This window comes from Euprymna scolopes, chromosome 2, assembly GCF_053919585.1.
Source record: "Euprymna scolopes isolate OS-2025 chromosome 2, ASM5391958v1, whole genome shotgun sequence".
Lineage (NCBI taxonomy): Eukaryota > Metazoa > Mollusca > Cephalopoda > Sepiida > Sepiolidae > Euprymna > Euprymna scolopes.
Window position 1 is genome coordinate 36711693 of NC_136483.1, and position 22613 is coordinate 36734305.

Genomic DNA, 22613 nt, shown 5'->3' on the forward strand with positions numbered 1-22613 from the left:
CACCCTACCCTTCAACAAAACCTGACCAAATTGACCTCCAAAGAATGAATAATATTAAAAAAAATTTTGTCATATTATTCAGTGAAACGCTAATCAATAATATACTAATTTTGTGGGTGTTTGCTTTGTAGTATTTTGCTTTTAGCTGGACACACACAACTGCTCTTTATATAATAAGATTAGATAAATTTCTGTTATATATAATACTAACACAGACACCAGACGTTGTCTATGATTAAATGAGAATCAACAATAGTTCACACTTCCAATACTTTTATTGTCATCAAAATCAATGGAATTGCCAATTATTTTAACAAATTGATTTATTGCCAGCTCTAGTTGGAGACGCATCATGGTGCACCGAGATGAAGCTACATATGCCTCCCTGCAGAGACTTAGTTTACAATAAATTATAGTTTATATTGCACTGTAAAGAACCTACAGTTGATTTTATAAAATTATCTTTTCATAATGGCTTGAATTAAAATTTTAAATGTAAAAGTTAAGTATCATGGTTTAATTGTGCTCAAAAGAGAAACATTTATTTTGAATGCGCCCCTGTCTAATTAAAGAGCCTACTGTTGATCTTATATGCCGGACCCTTTTAATTGGTAATAAAACTTCTTAAATACACGTGATGTGAGGCTGTATCAGAGTTTAGTCAAAATCGGACCGTTACTTCTTTATTTGGATTTTTTTTTATTATCGATTTTTGATACTTATCGGAGGCATTCTTATACAAAACGCATTTAAGAACACTGTCAGACACAAAGTACATTAGTGTGAAATTTTAAAAAAAAATCAGCCGAACCGTTTCCGAGTCCATAGGGAACCCCCCTCTCTCTCTCTCTCTCACACACACACACACACACACACACACACGCAAAGTGCCTTTTCTATATAAGTAGATATTTTGTTCTTGATACCTCATTATTCATTGAAGTTTCATTCACTAATTCACTCTAATGAGGCTTAAACCAAACAGAAATATGATCGTCTTTAAATTGGTGGCATTTCTTTCAACCTTAGTGTTTTCACACTAATAAAAAACAGCAGATACATTTCCAATCACCAGCACAGAGAGTGACAACACTATCACACTCAATGCTTACATACCCATTCATGTGATGTTATATTTTAGTTTTTATTTAAAACAAAAATAAATAAATAAATTCTGACTACAGTTTAGACATTTTTTTAACATAATTACTGAAGCAATCGTTTTCATTTTTATACATCGAGTCACTACTTTTATAATCTACTACACGTCGTTGACTGGGTTCAAAAAGAGCCTTAAAATGGACTAATATATGAAAGGTTATGAAAAGAGGGTGTGCGTGTAAAGACATAACTTCAAATTTTGGGGTATCGAAACTAAAGCTATCATGGAATTTTTTTTTTTTAATTTTATTGTCGAATGAATAATTAAAAATTCAGTATCTACTCTTTTCTCGTCAGTCAGAGGAAAACAAATCCTTTTGGACCGAGGTAATTCTTGCCTCTCACAATTTTCATTTATACTCCATAAAATCAACTATGTTTTACTGTGGCATACTTTATTTACATCATTATTTAATTCTTTCAGTTATTTAATAATATTAAATGAATCGCCATCTAAAATCTAAATAGTTTTTATTTTTTCCTCTAAAATATAGTTTAAGTAAAATAATTTGTTTGGAAGTATTTTCGAAACCAATTTAGATGACTGAAATAGGACTGGACCAATATTGTGATAATTTATGATAAAAAATGGAAACGCCTAAACGCCTTTAATAATAAAAAAAAAAAAAAAAAAAAAAAAAAAATTACTTAAAGGGGATAAGAACAGTGACAGAAAATAATATCAAATACTTTCACCGTTCCATTTTTATCATAAAATATTTAAATATTGGGCAAATCCTATTTCAGTTACTTAAGTTGGTTTCAACATTACTCACAAAAAATTATTTTTCTTAAACTATATTTTAGTAAAAAAAAAAAATTAAAAACCATTCTATGAGAGCCAGACAGACCCAATGATTTTATTATACCACACCTGTTCAAACTGAAACACCCTTTTCACAATATTCTTATGTGGATCTATATTAAAAAACCTTGTTAAATTTTGACACATATTTTCATTCTATGGAGGTCAGGCGCGAACGCAGACTCCATAATTTTATATGTATTTCTTCAAACTGAAACATAATTATCAAAGTATACTTACGCAGATAGATATCAAAAGTCTTTGTTAATGCTTGTGGCATATTTCTATTCTATGGAGGCCAGGCACGAATGCAGATCCCACAATTGTATTATACCATCCCTGTTCAAGCTGAAACACACTTATCAAAGTATTCTTATGCGCATCTATATCAAAAACTCTTGTAAAAGTTTTTTTTTTTCCATACTTTGGGGGCCAGGCGCGTACACACACCCCACAATTTTAATAAACCCATACTGTTACAAAATGAAACATACTAATTTTTGATCCTCCATAACTATTATTTAATGTGGTCAGTTTTCTATAATAGTCAACCATATAGGAGCCTAATCGTGTACAGAAACACAGACGTTCAGCTTTATTATATAGATTTAATTGTAAAATTGACGTCATCAATCTCAGGTTTAATCACGTCTACCGAGAAATAAGGCCAATGAACATGACAGCGTGACGTCATTACCAGATCAACATGTAGGTATAGAAAGTTCACGGTGTTCAACCACGTGACTATAAAAAATTTTTCGTCGCCTTAGATTGTGCATGTTTTTTATTCTCCTAAAGAGAAAAAAAAAAAAACAATTCTCCATTTGGATAATTATATAATTGCAATCATAACAATTGCACATTGGGATAATTTTTTATCTTATTGGGATAGTTTTAATTTTATATCTATCGGAGGAAATCGAATTTCATTTTATTTATTTTTTTAAACTGCAAAACAAACAATTTTTATATGAGAATATTTTTCAGTCCGTTCTCTTAATAATAAATAAAACTTTTCATTGGGTATTTCCAAATATTTTAAAGTTAGAAGCATTTTTTCACGACAGTTTTAACGATTGATGAATTCAATATTTTAGCATCGGGCGCAATTTATTACTTTGAAATATATTTCAAACTTAAAAGTTTTTGTTTGTTTGTTTTATAACATTTCATCGGGAGGGGGGGGGGGTCTTTCTAACTATTCTCCACTTTCACCTAACAATTTAATGAAAAAAAAAAAAAGATACCATAAAATTTAACTTGAAAATCCTATCTAAAATATAGCACGGTGCGTACACTGCACAAGCACCATTATTATCATTGTTATAATAATAACAATAACAAGAATAATAATAAAAAAAAGGACTTCATGGGAGCGTGGGCCCTGTGTAAATGGGTTTTAATTTAATGGTTGCTCTCTAAAAAGCGCATACTTAATCATGAAAACCTTTTTGAAGGTTCTATTTGAGGCAAAAAAAAGGCCAAAAGCATTATTTGAATATGCATGAAAAAATAAATATAACAAAAAATAAAAATATTAATGTGGAAAATATTAAAAACAAAATTGAATTAAAATAAAATGAAAATAAAATAAAAACAAGCACGAAATAAAATATGAATCAAATTTAATCAAATTTAATTAAAGAAATTAAAAAAATAAAATACACGCTCGATTACAAAAATGTGTATGAGATATATGTAAAGAAAGTGAAAGAAAACCTCTGGGAGCAGCCATTAAATTAAAACCCGTTTACGCAAGGTCCACGTTCCCCGTGAAGTTCCAAAAAACACTGTATATGATATCGACCGGCGCCATACCAACTAGTTCTGAAGGGTCAGAGAGTATGGAAAGTCCGAGGTTAGAGAGTACTGACCAGATCTCCACTGGAAGTGTGCATTTCAAATCGGTACCTTGGGGAGGCATTTTGTCAGCCAAACCCCAGGAAACATCAATGGCCAATGCCAACGAGAAATCAATGGCAAATGACTGCTGTGATAACATGCAATCATCTGCACGAGTGGCCAAGAGGTGGAGAGCACTGGAAATCTGGGGAAACTTGTCACTTGGTCTCCAGTGAATACCACAGCTAATGAGCGATCACTGATGATGACCTGTGAGACTACTCCTAGTGAGTGAAATAATAATAATAATAATAATAATAATAATAATAATAATAATAATGTCCCCTCCCAAATTCAACACAACCCTGATTTAATATCGTAGATATTTACTATATTTTCTTAGTTTTTAGGATTTTTTTAGGCTTCCTAACCATGTAACTGATGAAAATACGCTACACATTTGGATGAAAAACGTGGGGGGAAAAATGGACATACAAGAACAGAAAACCAAAACTTAAATATAAATTCTGTATTAAAAGTAATAGTTATTTAAATATTTCACCATATAATCTTGCGGGGAAATCCAGCTCCCCAATAAGGGGCACTTTGGATAGAAACAAAAATTAAAATTGTCTTTGTCATGAAGGATTTCTCCTACACCGGTCGAGGACAGAAAAGGTGAACTGTAGCATCAGAACAGATACTACACTGTGATCATATCCCCAAGGCCTAAAAATTGATTGTGTTTTATGTTTCTTTAATTGTTTGTTCCCTAAATTTATAATTGAGTTTTATCAGTATTATTTTTTATTTTTTTTTTTTTATTCAATTTTCACCCCAAACAAGGCACAGTGCCACTTTGAAGCAGGGGGCTACTATTAGGGAATTAATTAGCGGGGTCATTATGAAGGGAGAAGAGTAGAAAGATGTTTGTTAACATTACACTTGAACTTCTGCATATCATTGCAGTTGGGAAAGCAGAATCCCAGAAGGGAGTTCCAAAGACCCGCAGTTCTGGGGAAGAAACTATTGGAGTAAAAGGCTTTCTTGCACCTAGGGATCTCCACTGTAAAGGGATGAGACTTAGTAGCTTGTCGGGTTTGTCGGGGGTAGTTACGTCGGGGAGGTACAAGTGTTTGCAGTTCGTCAGAGCATTCACCATTAAAGTATTTGTAGAACAGGCAGAGGGATGCAACATCTCGTCGATGGGACAGAGGTTGAAGCCCAGATGACAGTTCAGGACCTATCAGGTTGGCGACTCTTTTTTGAACCCTGTCCAGGAGCGAGAGACAAGCAGCAGATGCACCAGCCCAGATGTGACAACAGTACTCCATACATGGGCGAATGGTTGCCTTATAGAGGTATAGGATACTGGCAGGCGTAAGTAGTTTTCTAGCACGGTAGAGGGAGCCAACCTTCCTTGCAGCAGCCTTGGCAATGCTCTCAATGTATCTATTCCAGTTCATATTCCCTGTAAACGTTAGGCCGAGGAGTTTAAAAGAAGTACTTTCAGGCAATGTGTTCTTGGCCATTGCTATTGGTGGTAGAGAAGGTTTCTTGTAGTTATTGAAGGAAACAAGCTTAGTCTTAGCAGCATTGAATGAGACCAACCATTTTTGTCCCCATTCCACTACGGATTGGAGGTCATCCTCTAGTGTTTCTGCCATTTTCTTGGATATGTGTTCATTTGTTTTCCCCTCATATCTGTTATAGAGAGTGGTGTCATCGGCAAATATACCCATCTCCGAAACAATATTATCAGGGAGGTCGTTTATGAATATCAGGAACAATAGAGGTCCAAGGATAGACCCCTGAGGCACTCCCGCATTTATGTCATATTGTTTGGATGTACGTCCGTCGAGGACAACTTTGATTTTTCTATTACTTAAGAAGGATTTAATTACGTTATGAATTCTTCCAGTGATTCCATATGATCTAATTTTCCTTAGAAGACCATCGTGCCATACCCTGTCAAAAGCCTTAGATATATCAAGGGCCACCGCTCTACCCTCCCCTGTTTTATCCAATGAACGGTATATACGTTCAGAAACTACAGTTAAGATATCTGCTGTTGAACGGGCTTGCCTGAATCCATATTGTTTGTCAGTCAAGAGTTTAGCAGCTGTTAGGTGCTGGACTAGGGCTTTATTAACTAAGGACTCAAATATTTTGGCGAAAAGCGGGAGGAGGCTAATGGGGCGATAATTTAGTGGGTCAGTTCTTTCACCAGAATTCTTGAAGACTGGTACCACAGAGGCGGTTTTCCAGCAGTCGGGAAAACAAGATTCGTTAAGGCATTTATTGTAAAGTTTGGACAGGACTGGAGCAACCTCGGCAGAGCATTTTTTTAATAGCACAGCCGGGATGAGATCTGGTCCACATGCTTTAGAGGTCTCTAGGTTTTTTATAATAGCATGTACCTGAGAAGGGGTGATTTTCAAGTCGTCAAGTGTGGCGTCTGTTCGCAGAGGAAAATCAGGGAGTGAGTGGTGTACCGAGTTCAGTGTGGAGTTTGAGGCAAACCGACTGGCAAGCAGATTAGCCTTGTCAGTTGCCGTGCAAGCAACCTCATGATTGTTTGTTAGTGGGAGAATAATTGACTGTCCATTATTAACTACGCTGTTGTAGATTTTCCAAAAATCCCGGGTTCCTAATTTCTGTGCTTCGATGCGCTTTCTGGTGGTTTCAGAGTAATCTGACTTAGCTGTGTCTATCACTCTCTTACAATTATTTCTAGCTTCTATAAACTTCTGTTTATTTGAGCTGGACTTATGTCGGTTGAATCTGCGGAACGCATGCTGCCTTTGACAAATGGCAGCTGCACAAGCAGAAGTAAACCATTGGGGGGAGTGGGGCTTGCTATAGTATTTCCGTGCGGGAACATGTGCTTCAATAGCAGTTTTGAACCATTCAGTTGTCTCATTTGCACACTGTTCCGCTGGAAGAGTAAAGATATTTTGCCATGGGGCATCTCTGATGAGCTCCCTGATGGCTTCCCAATCAGCCTTTTTGTAATACCTCGTTGTTTTGAGTAGTGGGTCTTCAGTTTTAGGGCGAGAATTTAGGCTGATTTCTACCATTATCACAGCGTGATCAGCATTCCCGAGTGGGCTATGGGCATTTGTTGTACAGTCAATTGGGAACTGTTGTCAGAAAGAGATCTAGAAGTGAGGCATGTTGATCGTGCTGGTCTGGGAAACGTGTCGGAAATGTAACCATCTGAGATAGGGAATGAGATATAGAGAAGCTATATGTGGCGCTACCAGCTACGTCTGTGTGATTTGAGAATCCTAGCCAGTTACTGTGGTGGACATTGAAGTCACCAAATACATGTATTTGTGCGCTAGTATCGAGGGAGAGTGCTATATCTATGCTGTCTGAGACTTTGTTTATTAGGGTACAGTCTTGGTTTGAGGGAGAGCGGTAGAGAAAATATAAGTAGCTAATATTGTGTTGCATATTTAGTCTGAAGCACATAAAGGCCTGGCCCTCTGATTCTAGTTTTATTTCTCTAGTTAGGGGGAGGGTGTTTCGAATATTAGATCGTATATGGCTTTAAAATTACGTAATTTTACATAAATAATATTTATATTTTAGATTTATTAAAGTTCAGTTTCATTATTAATTGAATTGGGTTCCTTTCTTTTTAACATGTTTTAATGCTCGTTTTAAAAATACCCTCATATAGTATCGACAGTGACAGTCTGACAAATCTTACCTACATTGCCCGCAGGCATTTTTCAGCCGCGGTTTAATATACTTACAAAATGTTGATGGGTTGACGGTCCGTTAAAGAAACCTACTTCTAAGAAGGTTATTTTGTAAACATGGGGAAGGGGTGAAAAAGGAGGGTGGATACAAAACAATTCCGAGAACCGATGTTTTGTTCTGTTTTTTTTTTTTTTTTTTTTTTTTTTTTTTATCTATCTATGTTTTTTCTGTTGGGAATCACAATGGTCACACATGAAATTAAAGCTGTTTCATTATTATTATTATTTCCAGATCATATCAGACATCAGATAACGTGGATTAGGACGATGGTGTTTTACTGTTTTGGATGATAACTATGTTGACAATCAGAACCAAAAATGGTAGCTATTTTGGAAATATATAAAAAAAAAAAAAATGGTTAATCGTCCTGTCGTAACCTACGGGCTAAGAACTAAGTGATAATTTTATATTAAATTTATATAATTAAACTGAACCCTCATTTTAACGCTAAATTATTTATTAATTTTTTTTTTTCCTGTTGACTGGACGGGGGTAAAATGTAAAATTTAACCACATTTTTAAATTGAAAAAGATTGATTAAAAAAAAAAGGGCAACGAAATAAATGAAAGATGATTGAAGAATAATTTTTTCCAGTTTTGTCGGTAAATGTAAAAGAGAGTTGGGGGAGGAGTAGGAGTATTTTCAGTTGAAAAAGATTATTTACAATAATGTGGCAACAGATAAACGTTCCTGATTTTTTTTTAGATGAGCATTGATAATTTGTATCATTAGAATTATTCAGATTACTATTCGCATCTTTTTTTTCTTTTTTTTTTGACAATCAGATCTAGTAGAAACTTTAATACAATATGGGAACTATTAATTGCAAATAAAGTCACCATTTAAAAAAATCATATAAAAATAAAATATATAACAAATAGCTTTTATCAAACGCAAGACAATTTAATTTTCTATCGATCTGTATAATTTTCAAGTGCGGAAACTGATTGTATGTTATTGTTACTTACCTTAGCGAAACACAAATATAAATAAATAAATAAATTCCGGTCAATTTTCTTTTGGGATAATCGATAATATCAGGCTTAAATGATAGTAAAAAAAAAAAGGTAGTAAAAAGGGGGTTTAATGTACCATTGACACTAAGTCTGGGTGCCAGTCGAACTTAGCTTATGTGAAGTCATGTTCTTTTCTTTTAACTATTTTCCAATGAATTAAAAATCATCATCCACATTGAATTTTTACTGTATCCAAAAAGATAGATATCGACGAAATTTTATATCGAAAAAAGAAAGAAAAAAGTTAAAGTTTCAGAACTTTGAAACTATGCAGGTCGGTAAAAAAAAATTAAATTTTCTTGCATTCGGTAAAAGTTATTGTATATTTTGTTTGTTTTTAGATTTATTGGCTGTTAACTATATTGCCTAAATACCAAAAGGTGCGTTAATGCATTTATTTGGTATGCATTTCAATGTGAGGAAAATCCAGTTCCCCGAAAGGGACACTCTGGATTGAGACAATAACAAAAAAAACTACCTCAGTCTAGGAGGATTTTTTTCTTTACTGGCTGAAAGCAAAACAGATGAAATGTGCAGATACTACACTTTGATCTAAAAGTGCGATATTGGGCTATATAAACGAGATATAAAAAAGACAAAAATATTAAGAAAAACTTTGAGGTTGAAAAAAAGAACCAAGAAATCAGTTAAAACACTTGAATTAATATCTTTAAATATCACGTGATGTAAAACAAAATTATTTTTATTATTTACTTATATATATATATATATATATATATATATATATATATATATATATATATATATATATACTAGCATAGGTGCCCGGCGTTGCCCGGGTATTTGGAGGTGTATGTTTAGCAAAAAAAAAAAAAAAAAAAGCGGTCAATTTTTTTTAACTTTGGTCCCTATTATGACCCCTTAAAATTTATTGTTTTGGGCTCAACTCAAATTATTAAGTTAGACCCATGTCTAAGGAACCTATATCTAAAATTTCAAGAGTTTAGACCTAAAATTGGTGGAGGAGTTTGGTAGAGTTCTCAAAGGTCAAATCGTTGAACTTTGACCTTTTAATCGCCAAATATCTGGCCGAAAACCGATCACATCGATTTTCCCAAATCTCAGTACCCTGTATATCAAATTTCGAGTCTGTAGACTTAAAATTGACAGAGTTATTGCGTAGGGAAAATTGCGTGTATGTGTGTGTATTAGCTGTATTTACCCGACGTTGCTCTGGATGCAGTGAGGTCATTTTAGCTATTAATTTTTATTTGTTTGCAGCTTTTAAAACTTATACAGAAAAGAATATTTTAGTTGTAAGGTAGAGAATTCCTATTATGTTCTTCAAGTGAAACACTTATGATTCATCCCTTATGCTGGGTTTTCGTTGATTATTTAAAAATATTTTATTTTATCAGTCCTCCGAGCCAGACCAAGTAGTTATTAAAATAAATTGTGGCGAAGTACGTTATTATATTGTCAAGAACATGGAACAACAATAACAAATAAAATTGGCTAGTCAGAATCAAAATCTGATGTGTAAGCTTAAATGCTATTTAGGTCCGAGTTTGAAAATCCGACAAGATAACTTTACATGTTAGATATGTTAGAAGGGAGATTATATACAGAACAAGCGCGAATGGATACAGCAGACCTTGCACACACCAAAGGCTCGATATCCTTTTAGATAGAGCTTTATAACAATAACAAATAAATTGTTAAGGTACCACATAAATATTTTAAGTATATTATTTGGTTTCATCGTTTACTTCAGTTAGCCAGACGAATGCTTTCGTTAAGGCGAAACACAAACGTTTCTATAAAGCTTAATTGTCGTAAGTATATATATATATATATATATATATATATATATATATATATATATATATATATATATTTAATAGTATAAAAATATACTCGCATATTCGAAAAAGAAATAAAAAGAAGAACAAAGAAAAAATAAAAGATAATGAGGGAAAAAAAGTGACGAAAAAAAAAGACAAGAGAAAATTATCAATGAAAAAGGGAAAGGAAATAAGAAAAGAGAAGATTAAAGAAAGTAAAAAAAAAAAGAAAAAAAAAAAGGAAAATAGAAATAGAAAAGAGAAATACAATCAAAAGAACAGAAAAAACAAAAAACGTTGATGATCGAATTCTAAAAAATGAAGTAAAAGCAAAGTTTTGGTTTATCTGAAGGCCATAAGAAGCATGAAGCTGCGACAGCACCCGGTGGCGACCGAACTCGCACCAACAACCCCAGTAGTAGTTGTAGGTGTCGCAGAGATCAATAAATCAATATCCGATATACCCGATACCATTTTTTTTTTTTTTTTTTGGTAACACAAGAGTACACGTCATAACGTTCTTGGCCCTCAACGCAAAATCAAATCAAAGAATTATTACAATAAATAAATAAATAAATAAAAAGAAGAAAAAGAAGAAAAGAAGAAAAAGAAGAAAAAGAAGAAAAAGAAGAAAAAGAAGAAAAAGAAGAAGAATAGTGCGGTTGCTCAACAGGTCGAATAATTCAGTGTATTATTGTATTCCAATGTAACGAAAAACCCACCCATCGTGCCTTCGTGTGAAGTTTTTCCTTCTATTTTAAAATCAATAATATAGAATTTTAAAAATTAATGTTACCTTGCTGTGACGTTCGCCTGGAAGATTATGCATCTTAAAAACGATATTACATTCATTGGTCATTTAAAAGAAACGGTAGATAAATAACGTAAAAGTCTTGACGGCAGGTGCCGGCCTCTCCTTCCTCGTTACGCTGCAATATAACAACAATACAACAATGTATGTGTGTGTGTGTGTGTGTATAAGGGTGAGCCGACGTGCCTACTACTTGAATAAGAAGGGCACGCGAAAACGATATACGTCGCCGTCTACGACGATTCTGAAAAAGAAAAAAATGGGATGCTATTTAGAAAATCTCTCTCTCTCTCTCACACACACACACACACACACACTGCTGCCAACCTCCTTGTCTTTTACTGTTTCTGGTTTACCACACCGGCACACCGGTATTTGAACACGAGATGGGGAAAAATAGAGCGGGGGAGGGTAATTGAAAAAATAAAAAATAAATACAAAAACATTCCCTTTTCATGCTGATCATCAGAGAATGAAGATTGAATTGGATGGAGATACAAGGAAAATCAAAGTTAACTTAAAAAAAAAAAAAAAAAAAAAAAAAAAAACAACAAAAAATTATACCCCCCCTCACCTCCAATTCTTTATTTCATATCCATCCTTTACCACAATCCACATCTTCTATCCTAGACTCCCTACTGATGTTTGCTGGATGTGCATCACAGTAATCGTGTAGAATCGTGGCCTTCGCCCCGGTAGAGTACTTTAGCACCTTTAGTTATTGTGAGTGTGTGCGTGTGTGTGTATATATATATATATATATATATATATATATATATATATATATATATATATAATCGAGTAGAGCCTTATCCTGATAGGTTTGTCTTATCGTTGAAAATGTATTTTTCTGTGTTATATGAAGAACACAATTCAAGACTGTAAATTATACTTTACATGGATTTATTGTTCGACAGGATACTCAAATAAGAAATATTTAAATTTCCTTAATCCGCGGATTTTCAAAGAAATGCGTTCTTCTCATCAGAGGAAAAATATTAGCAAATGAATATTATAGTGAAGTTGTGAATTTGCTGACACTGGCATGAATTGAAACTGCATTATATGAAAAAAAGTCATAAATGCAATAAAAACAGTTTTAATATAATTAAATGGGGAAAAGAAATTAAAAAAAAAAATGGATTAAAAAAGTAAAGATTAAAATTCCAGAAAAAATAGTATGAAGTGGTTAACTATTTTCAAGATGAAGTGATCATAAGAGTTAATATTTCAATAAAAAATTTTGAGTATCCTGTGGAACAATAAATTCATGTAAAATATAATTTACAATCTCACATTGTATTCTTCTATGACAAGCCCTATTTCCTATCTTAGTTGTATTGAGCTTTTTTTTATTCAGTTGCGATTACTATATAAATATTAATATTTGCTTCAATTTTACAGAAGCTTTTGGCTTGTAAACTTGATTTTTACTTCTTGATTTATATACATATATGAAAAAGAAAGGAAATTAAGACTAAATTATAATTTACAAATAATTTTATTGTTCGACAGAATACTCCAAAAAATCCTTATTCTGCAGAATTTCAAAGAATGCTATTCTTCTCTTCAGAGGAAAAAAGAAATTAGCAAATTATTATTATAGTTGAACTTAGAATTTGCTTGGCTATTTAATATATATATATAATTTGCTAATTTCTTAATTAATAGCATTCTTTGAAATTCTGCGGAATAAGGATTTTTGGAGTATTCTGTTGAACAATAAATTTACAGTCTTTATGACAAGCTTTAACCTCTATTGTGTTTGTATTGAGCTTTTTTTAATTGGGTTGGGATTAATATATGAATATTAATATTAGGTTGAAGTTTACACTTGCTTATATCTGGTAAACATTTCTGTGTGTGTGTGTGTGTGTGTGTGTGTGTGTGTGTGTGTGTGTGTGTGTGTGTGTGTGTGTGTGTGTGTGTGTGTGTGTGTGTGTGTGTGTGTGTGTGTGTGTGTGTGTGTGTGTGTGTGTGTGTGTGTGTGTGTGTGTGTGTGTGTGTGTGTGTGTGTGTGTGTGTGTGTGTGTGTGTGTGTGTGTGTGTGTGTGTGTGTGTGTGTGTGTGTGTGTGTGTGTGTGTGTGTGTGTGTGTGTGTGTGTGTGTGTGTGTGTGTGTGTGTGTGTGTGTGTGTGTGTGTGTGTGTGTGTGTGTGTGTGTGTGTGTGTGTGTGTGTGTGTGTGTGTGTGTGTGTGTGTGTGTGTGTGTGTGTGTGTGTGTTCCTCAAAATTCTACTTTGAAAACAATACAAATATAACCTTGGCTTGTTTCCTTCAATGACTAGACTAATAGGGTATCTGCATTATAAATTCATTGTGTTGCTGCAATAAAAACAATCTTTAACAGCACTTCTCCAGGGTTGACTTTACTCAAATCCAATGATAAAGCGAAATCAAAAATGACCCAAAAACAAGTGGAGAAGGATTGGCCTTTTTTCAGAGTTTTTCTTCTTCAAGACTGTAGTCTAGTCTATCCTAGTATTTCATCCATAGCCGAGGGGAGGGGGAGAAGAGACAGAGGTATACTTTTTTTTTTTTTTTTTTTTTTCAAAGATATTAGATAAAGTGATTTTAAAGTCCTTTCCTCTTCCAAATTTCTGGAACTTGATATTTTCAAATGGTCACCTATCTAAGTACTGACCAGACTGAATGTTGCTCAACTTCGATGATACAAACTGAATCACGGCTGAGACAATTTTTAATTTTTGTTCTTTTTCTCCACATTAACGACCCTGGTGTCTAACTCTGTCCCATGGGGAGACATTGTAAATAGAACAATTAACAATCGTAAAAATCACTTTATCACTTATGGCTGAACCCCCCCCCCCCAAAAAAAAAAATACTCTTGTATCGGCTACCAACTAAGATCAAAATATGTGCCCATATTTGATTTCTGATATCTCCTTCAAAAAGAGGGGAGGGTAATGCTTAAGAAAGAAGAAATTTAAAGCGACCCTGTGGGTGAGGCAGGGGTATAAATACAAATAAGTTTCAATAATTCATTATTTATTATGTAAAAAAACGTCGTATTTTTGTATTATTTGGATTAAGCGTTTCAGTCGTTGTAACCTACGATCTTCTTTAGGTGTATCTTGTTGAACTCAGGAATCTTTCTGTTGGACTCGGGGATCTGCACAAAATTTTAAACAATATTTTATTTAATCCACTTGGGTAGCATACTCTTGTTCTGTCAGTCACGACTGCATAGAAGTCTTATGTAATTCGCAATTCCCGAGTTTAGCAGAAAGATTTCTAGGGACTGCCAAAACAATGTGAAAAAAAGAAAGCATGATTCCGTAACGTCAGACTTGTGTTAACTATACGAACTATGGAAAAGCAGAAGCGACTTAATGGATTTTTAAAACCTTTGTTTATCTTCTTCAAACTGCAATTAATAATTAATCTTTATTATAATTTTGTTAGGTTTTAAGATTTATACGGTTTAATGATTAATAATATTATAAACATTTGTATATTAAATATGAAATACTGTTTTACTGAATGTTGATTTGGTTAACTACCGGCCTCCATATTTTGTTCGGTAAAAAGAGATAAACAAAATATGAGGGGGACCATGGCCTACTATAATAATGTATAGTAGGCCATGGGGGAACCTACAAAATGCTTAATATTTGTGTAATAATATTTTCAAATCGGTTTTAATCTGGCGACAAAATAGCTGACAAGAGCCATGTTTATATTAAAACTTAATATTTAAAAAAAATTTAAACACAATTAATTAAAAATCTATGTTGTAACGAAATATTTTGAAATAATGGAATTTTAATCGTTTTAATCTTTTAAAAATTAATTAATGTTTAGAAAGTTTCTTTTTCTTGGCAATTCAACTGATTATAGTATATATTAATTAAAAAAAACGCTATTTAAAAAAAAACATAATATTAAATTTATATCATTTTTTTAATTGCAACTTCAAGGTAAGTTTTTGTTCAATACGTGTATTTAAATTTAAAAAAAAATAAATATGTTTTACTTATTTGAACTCTTATGTTTCATAATAAATAGAAATTTCGTTCAAATTTCGAAAAAATAAATAGGGGGGGCACATACTAAAAAAAATATTTCCTCTCATATTGTACAGAAACTGCATTTTATATGTAACTAGCGGGGGAGAGGGTGCCCAGCGTTGCACGAGTGTTTGTAGGTGTGTGTGTGGTCGGGCGGGGGTGGTGGGTGTTAATGAAAACCTAAGAATAAGCGAAATAAAAAAAAAAAACAGAAAAACGAACGTTACATGAAAAATGGCTTAAATAACCCTGCTTCAATATTCAAATTTAAAAAATCGAAAAAAAAAAGACATCTCACACCACGATTCGAACCCAAAACGTTTAAATAATGACCCAACGCTCTAACCAACTGAGATAACACGACGTGCATGAAATTGTGTCAGTTCTTCAAATATTTAAACTAAATCAGGTTATGATGTCGTCTGACGCATGTGTAGAACTAATCTCGTCATGAGAGGACGGTTTTTGCTGATCCCCCCCCCCTGTAGAAAAGTTGATTTTTTGTTAGATTTATTAAATACGGGTATGTTTTCACGTTCGGAATGCTTACTAAATGGGAACGTTATTTTAAAACGCCAATTATGTAAACATGATTTTCGTCTCACAATTTCATTATTTTCGTACGATGAAAAATTTTTTTTTTAATTATTACTAGTTTATTCTGTCCTTCTTTTAAATGGTACAAAAGTTGTATTGATAATATCAATTTATAATAAAGTTACATCGTTTTACATATAGGAGGGGGGGGGTAATTCTGTGGTGACTTTTGGAGGTGCCTAAAAATTTCCGAGTTTGACAAGATACACTCAAAGAAAGTCGGAGGTTACATCGACTGAAACGTTATGCAACTAACACTCAAGATAAGAACAATAATATGAATATTCCAAATAATACGAATTACCAATCCTCATCTAAAAACTCAGAAACAATAGTATTTTCATTCCAATGAAACGGAGAAACTATAAAAAAATATGCATATAAACTATACATCTTCTAATTCAGTTGGTTATGGTTAAAAATAAATCTCTACTATTTTACTTTAGCTTATCAGGAAAAAAAAATTACCACAGAAGGTAGGACAGAATTATAAGGAAACTAGGTCAAACAGTCAGTCAGTTGCTGGTGTTGAGTAACTTTTGCTTTCTTTTCTTTTTACCAATTTCCAAAGTTTGCATGTAAATCCGAAGGGTGGAAAGGCAGTCAAAAGAAGGAAGGTGTTCAGAAAGGAACAGGAAAAAAAAATGGTTTAGGGATTAATATATCCAGTATAGATATCATGTAGCACCATTTACACATATCATTCGAGTTGAGAACCTCCAATTTGCCATGAAAATCAGCATTCCTGGTTTGATGGTTTTGTTTTACGACATATCAACCCTTTCAAGATTATTTAATGTTGAATCTAGTAATTTTGGAAAACGTTTTTATACTTCAAGATTTTTATATTTTCAAATATTCGTTCACAGAGTTTGGTTGTTTTGTTTTACAGCATATCAACTCTTTTCGGGTTATTTACTACAAAACCCAACAATTTTGGAAAACGTTTTTATACTTCAAGATTTTTATATTTTCAAATATTCGTTCACAGAGTTTGGTTGTTTTGTTTTACAGCATATCAACTCTTTTCAGGTTATTTACTACAAAACCCAACAATTTTGGAAAACGTTTTTATACTTCAAGATATTTTTTTTATATTTTCAAATATTTATTTATGGTATTTAGTTTGTTTGTTTTGTAGTGGAAAATTGTTGCTTTGGTTATTGACTTCACAGAACATAATTGTGTTTAGCAAAGGAAAAGAGAAAAAAAAATAACATTAATGTTTGGTGCATTTTAGATCAGAAAGCCAATATCTTCAGATAGTCTGATCTGGTAGCACTAGGAGCTTTTGCCTGGGCATGAACACTAATCGTTAGCGTTTAATAGAAATATGCAATTCTAATTAAACAATATAAATCTTCAAACAAATCTTCCCTCCGTCAATTTTTCTGCTATTTAATTTTTTTATCCATGAATCAAGGTCAGATTCAGGGATGAAGCAAGCCGGTAATACTCTTTGATGTTTACCTGCACTTGTTTTTAGAAATGAGGTGAGAGTGTAATTCGTTATTGAAAATATTTCATAAAACAAATAGCAGGTTCTTTGTGCATCTTTTCTAGCAACCTCCTAGACTGTTTTGTGCAGAGTGCTCTCCTAAACAGGGATACTTAATTGGAGGAAACTTTATCGACGATTGCCTTTGTTAAAATAACTTGGTGTTATGATAACATTTCAGCCACTTGCATACAGAATTGTGATTGTATGCTTCCAATGTGTTATGCCTGCACACTGCATCAATTTCCATCGATATGAAAAATTTCCCCCACTCTATATCTGTGCTTAAATCAAAACACGGATTCCATGAACAAAGCTTCTTTCTTAGAACTGCACGCCTGTGGTACTCTGTTCTGTCTGCCTGCTTCCCACCGGACTACAACTTGGATGTCTTCAAGTCCAATGTTAACAAATTCCTAATGAACCGCCCCCTTAAGTAAAAACTTCATCAAATCTCCACACTAACGTAATGTACTTGCAATAACCCTTATCCCTGAGTGGCTTCCGGGCCTTGATAAGTGGTGATCACTGTGTAAAAAAAAAAAAAAAAAGTATCGCACATTTAAATGCAATTGCAGAAATCACTGTACGTTATTAGATAATAGTGACAAACACTTATGCCGTATAACTACCACTTTCTGAGATTTCATCATCATAACCATGCGACATGCCAAGACAAAATGTCCGGTAATTACTTTGGTTTCAGATTTTTACATAATCGTCTCCTTCTTCTAAATGGGTTACCATAGACCTGGCTATACTTTTTCTACCACGGTTTGGAATTGAAGTGACACCTTTCCTAAACAGTCTTTCTAGACAATTTCTAGACAGACTAAACCATTTCAAGTTATGAGCGAAAGCAAGAAAGCAAATAGCAAGTCGGCCTAACAATGCCGGAAATAAATTTGGAAAGAAATCTTCCAATTTATAGTAAAAAATTAAGAGAGGGAGGTGTTCTTGCTTTGGGTCTTCAGAAATGGTAATTTATGTATTAAAAATTAAATAACTAATGTAATTCTATGATTTTACACAGATATTTGTATGTATTACTAATACATGTACATAAATAGTGAGAGAAAACACTGACGAAGCATAATTGATGAAATTATAATTGATCATTTCTCTCTGATAGGCTCATAAGAGTAGTGGTTGATGGGCAGAAATCAGAGGCCCACAGTATTAATGCTGGAGTCCTTCAGGGGTCCATCCTGGGCCCAACTCTCTTCCTGATCTACATCAATGATCTCCCAAAACACATACTTAAATCATTCGTTGACATGTATGCTGATGACACAACCATCTATGGCAACACATCTAAGGCCGTAAATGACAAAGTTCTCTCTGATTCTCTCTCCTCTGATCTTGAGTGCACGGTACAGTGGGGTAAGAGGTGGCTGGTTACTTTTAATGCATCCAAAACCAAGCTCCTATCTTTACATCATCAACGTTCTGATCCCCATCTGGCTTCAATTAAAATGGATGGCTTTTGTCTAGGGGAGGCTCCATGTTTTGATAAGCTTCTGGGATTGACCTTTACTTTTGACCTGAAATGGAACACATACATCAAGTCAGTTGCCAAGGTCGCTGGAAAAATGGTAGGATCCTTCTACTGCTCCAGAAGATATCTCACTGCTGATGCAATTCTCTATCTATATAAAAGCCAATTACGTCCAAAGATGGAGTACCGCTGCCACATCTGGGCAGGAGCTGCTAAAAACAACCTATCTTGCCTTGACAGAGTACAAAATAGACTTTGTGTCTTAGTGGGGTATACCCTTTTCTCTTCCCTGCAACCTCTCTCCCACAGAAGAGACGTTGCGAGCCTGTCTTTATTTTATCGTTACTTCCATGGCAAGTGCTCGTCTGAGCTCCAATCTCTGGTTCCTCCTGGCCAATCTTTCACGATAAATATCCGTCTAGCTGAAACCACTGTCAATAATTTTCCCCACTCTTTATCTGTGCCAAAACCAAAACATAGATTCCATGGACAAAGCTTCTTTCTTAGAAGTGTGCGCCTGTGGAACTCTGTTCCGTTTGCCTGTTTCCCACCTGACTACAACTTGGATGTCTTTAAGTCCACCATAAACAAATTCCTGACAAACCGCTCCCTTAAGTAATGACACTTTATCAAATCTCCAAAACTAACTATTACTACGATAATATCCCATTGATTACTGTATACACAATAACCCTTATCCCCAAGTGGCTTCCGGGCCTTGATAAGTGGTGACTACCATGTTAAAAAAAAAAAAAGAGGTGTACTAGTATTTAACTCCCAAAAATAAGAATATGAGAATAGGGCATCGGAAAATGATTTAAACAAAAAACATGATGAGAAGGTAGATTTTACTGCTTGGTACCGTTAATAACAGGATGAAAATCTGTTCAGATATGTATTAACTATTGTATCCTTTTTTTTTTCAAACAGTCTGATGAGATGTTTATCTGGAATATTTTTGAACAACAAAGTTTAAAATTATCTGAATGGTGTCAAAACAATTGTAACATTCTTGAAAAATATACAGCATGATGCAAATGTTTTTCCTTGTTTTGGTTTTGAAAACTTTATATGAATGCTCGTTTACAAAAACTGATAATCATGAAGCTTAATATCTGAGTCAATTTACTTGGCTTAATTTTTATTGGTATATGTATATTGACATTGGTGGATATATATATATATATATATATATATATATATATATAGAGAGAGAGAGAGAGAGAGAGAGAGAGAGGTAGGCTATATGAGAGCCTATCTGCAAGTCCACGAGTGTAGATGCATTTTGGGATAAGAAACATGAATAAAAAAGAATTTTCGAAAAATACCCATTTTTCACAGTATGCACCCCAAAAAAACTGCTACCATAGATATTTTTGCCTAAAATCGTCACACAAACAAAAATTTGTAAATTCTCTTTCCTCCTTTATATGCACTCACTCTTAGAATTATTTTTAAATGACTTGTGTAGAAAAAACTTATTATGAATAGCTTTTAAAAGCAATTCTATATTGCAAGTCCCACCAAAAAATGCAATAAAGGGTCAGAATTTGACAATTTTTCAGTAAATTTGTACACGTTATTGCAGTAACTCTGCTCACTTGTTGACTTCATTGCAGCTCTTATGATTGGGTTACATCAAAGAAGACACTGCAAAATCATTTTGAGCAGTAGTCGATTCCATTAATAAGGTTGCATAGGGGTATATCTTATGTGAAAAGTCTAAAAACTTGGTGATAGGTTGCCAACATAATCCAATGCAGCTATCGTGATATTTTCAGTGCCAAAATGAGAAACACAGTCAAGGTATTCCGATGCATTGATTAACATGTGAGAACATACGTTTGGAAGCAGCTTTTTAATGAGCAGAAATGCTGTGATTGATCACATCGACAAACTGGCTCATCACTATTTCAACCATGTCATCGCTAATCTAAATAGAAAGACGTCCAATAAAAGGGACAATCACTCATAGTCAAGTTAGAACGGAATAATTCAACAAGGAATCGAGGGAAATCACTTTCACTATTCGTTTGAAAAGAGATTTACCCATAATTAGTCTTCTCAACATTGGTAAAGATATGGACGAATTGAGCGAAACTTTTTTACTATGATCAAAGATATGAAAGAATATACTGTTTAAGTGTAGAAATAGACAGGGAGTGGGTCAAGGAGCAGTTACGGTTGATGGAGCTAATGGTTGGGTAAGAAAGGGATTCGTAGATGACAACTGTAATGTTGATGATGGTGATGTCACTCAGAACTTATCAATTAATCGTTCAGATCTTGTCAGAGTCTCGGTGGATGATGTGGCCAGCCAAACAGATACATTGTATATGATGTTCTCACCAGATATCAGAAAGCGTGATTGCCTGTCTTTCAAAAGAGACCGCAATTGTTGCTGTTAGTGTGAACTGTAATGTGTCATCAAAAATAGCTATTCTAGCCTTCAAACGTGTATGCAAACATTTCTATAAACACGCATACTACCTTTCTGAAGAGGATGATGTTGCTAATGAGTTTGATTTTCACCACCTATCACCAGCAGAAGTTCAAGGACCTCAACCAAAAAGACCCCGATTCAGCAACCAACAGAAAAAAAATGAAAACTCCTAAATAAAAAGATTATTCAGTGTATAAAAAAGTTCTTCCTCTGAAAGGACCATCAACAACTACAAGCAGTTGCTTGCTATGCAGGAAGAGTCAAATGCTGCTGACGACGCTTTCTACAACATTTCAAATTAAGTTAAGACTGACCAGAAAAGGTTTGCAAGCTTTTTTTTTTCTTCAGAAATTTAACCATCGTTGGATTAATTTTCATAGTTTTCTTCATGTTAGTATTTTTGTTGATTTTCAATCATTATTTTTTTCTAGCTTCGTGCTTTCAGTTATCTTAAGTGAATTGGTTGGTTTCTGTGACTAATCTACTGTCGACTGTGGTTTGTGATTGAAGTGGTGGAAGGAGATTAATCGTAGGAGTTTTCTGTATGCTACAGACAAATTTGAGTTAAAATACTCTAAAAACCCCCGAAAAATGCCTGTAAAATTCCATTTTTCAATTCCATAAATAATATCCATGAAAACAATTTTAATATGAGAAAAGAGAATAGATCAATTCCAAGCATATATCATTTATCTACAGAAATCAGCAATATTTCCTCATTTTTACCTCGAAATCTCAAGTTTTGTCAGTTTTTTGGGGATGCAACCAGGTAAAAATTTACTTTTTCAAAAATTCTTTTTAATCTTACTCAGGGCACTAATTAACACCAAAAATGAAACTGCACGCATGAATTTGAAGATAGACCATATTTTCGACCTCATACAGCCTACCCCTAATATATACATATATATATTAGTGATGGGATGATTCCAATTTTTTTTCCGATACCGATACAATTACCAATTCTGTGCTTAATTCCTGGTTCCGATACAATTACAGATTCCAATTCTTTATAAATCTCTAAATATTTAACTATGAAATAGTTATTTTGTCTTGATTACCGTAAAAGCACATCTTAAAATTTCATATATTTTCTCAAACGTAAAAACATGTGGGTGTGGGGGGAGGGGAATCTATAAATTTTAGTTTTACTAAATGTGTAAATCAATAAATATTGATTATTTTATTATTGCTACCAACAGTTGAAGATTTTTTTAAACAAAATCAAATAAAAAGAAGATAATTAAAGGAATCGGTTTTGACATCAGAAAATAAGCACAAAACTTTTCGATTCTGATACCGATTCCAATACCCCCAAACGTTCCGATTTTTCCG

The 22613-nt window shown here is 33.6% G+C and overlaps 1 protein-coding gene and 1 long non-coding RNA gene across 6 annotated transcripts in view; one reads left to right on the plus strand and one right to left on the minus strand.

The window, feature by feature from the left end:
• The window catches only part of LOC145291061 (colorectal mutant cancer protein-like), a 608255-nt gene that overhangs the window by 205547 nt on the left and 380095 nt on the right, over positions 1-22613 (minus strand). The window contains exon 1 of one of the 5 annotated variants that reach the window (XM_080136598.1): positions 11198-11458. The exons of the other annotated variants lie outside the window; for them this stretch is intronic. Coding sequence (XP_079992724.1) covers positions 11198-11260 — 63 coding nt within the window. The 5' untranslated portion in view covers positions 11261-11458. Of the gene's footprint in view, positions 1-11197; positions 11459-22613 lie in introns of those variants that run through there. 5 annotated transcript variants of the gene reach the window in all.
• LOC145291089 (uncharacterized) overlaps positions 1-22613 on the plus strand; it is a 563704-nt gene that overhangs the window by 28442 nt on the left and 512649 nt on the right. The window lies entirely within an intron of this gene.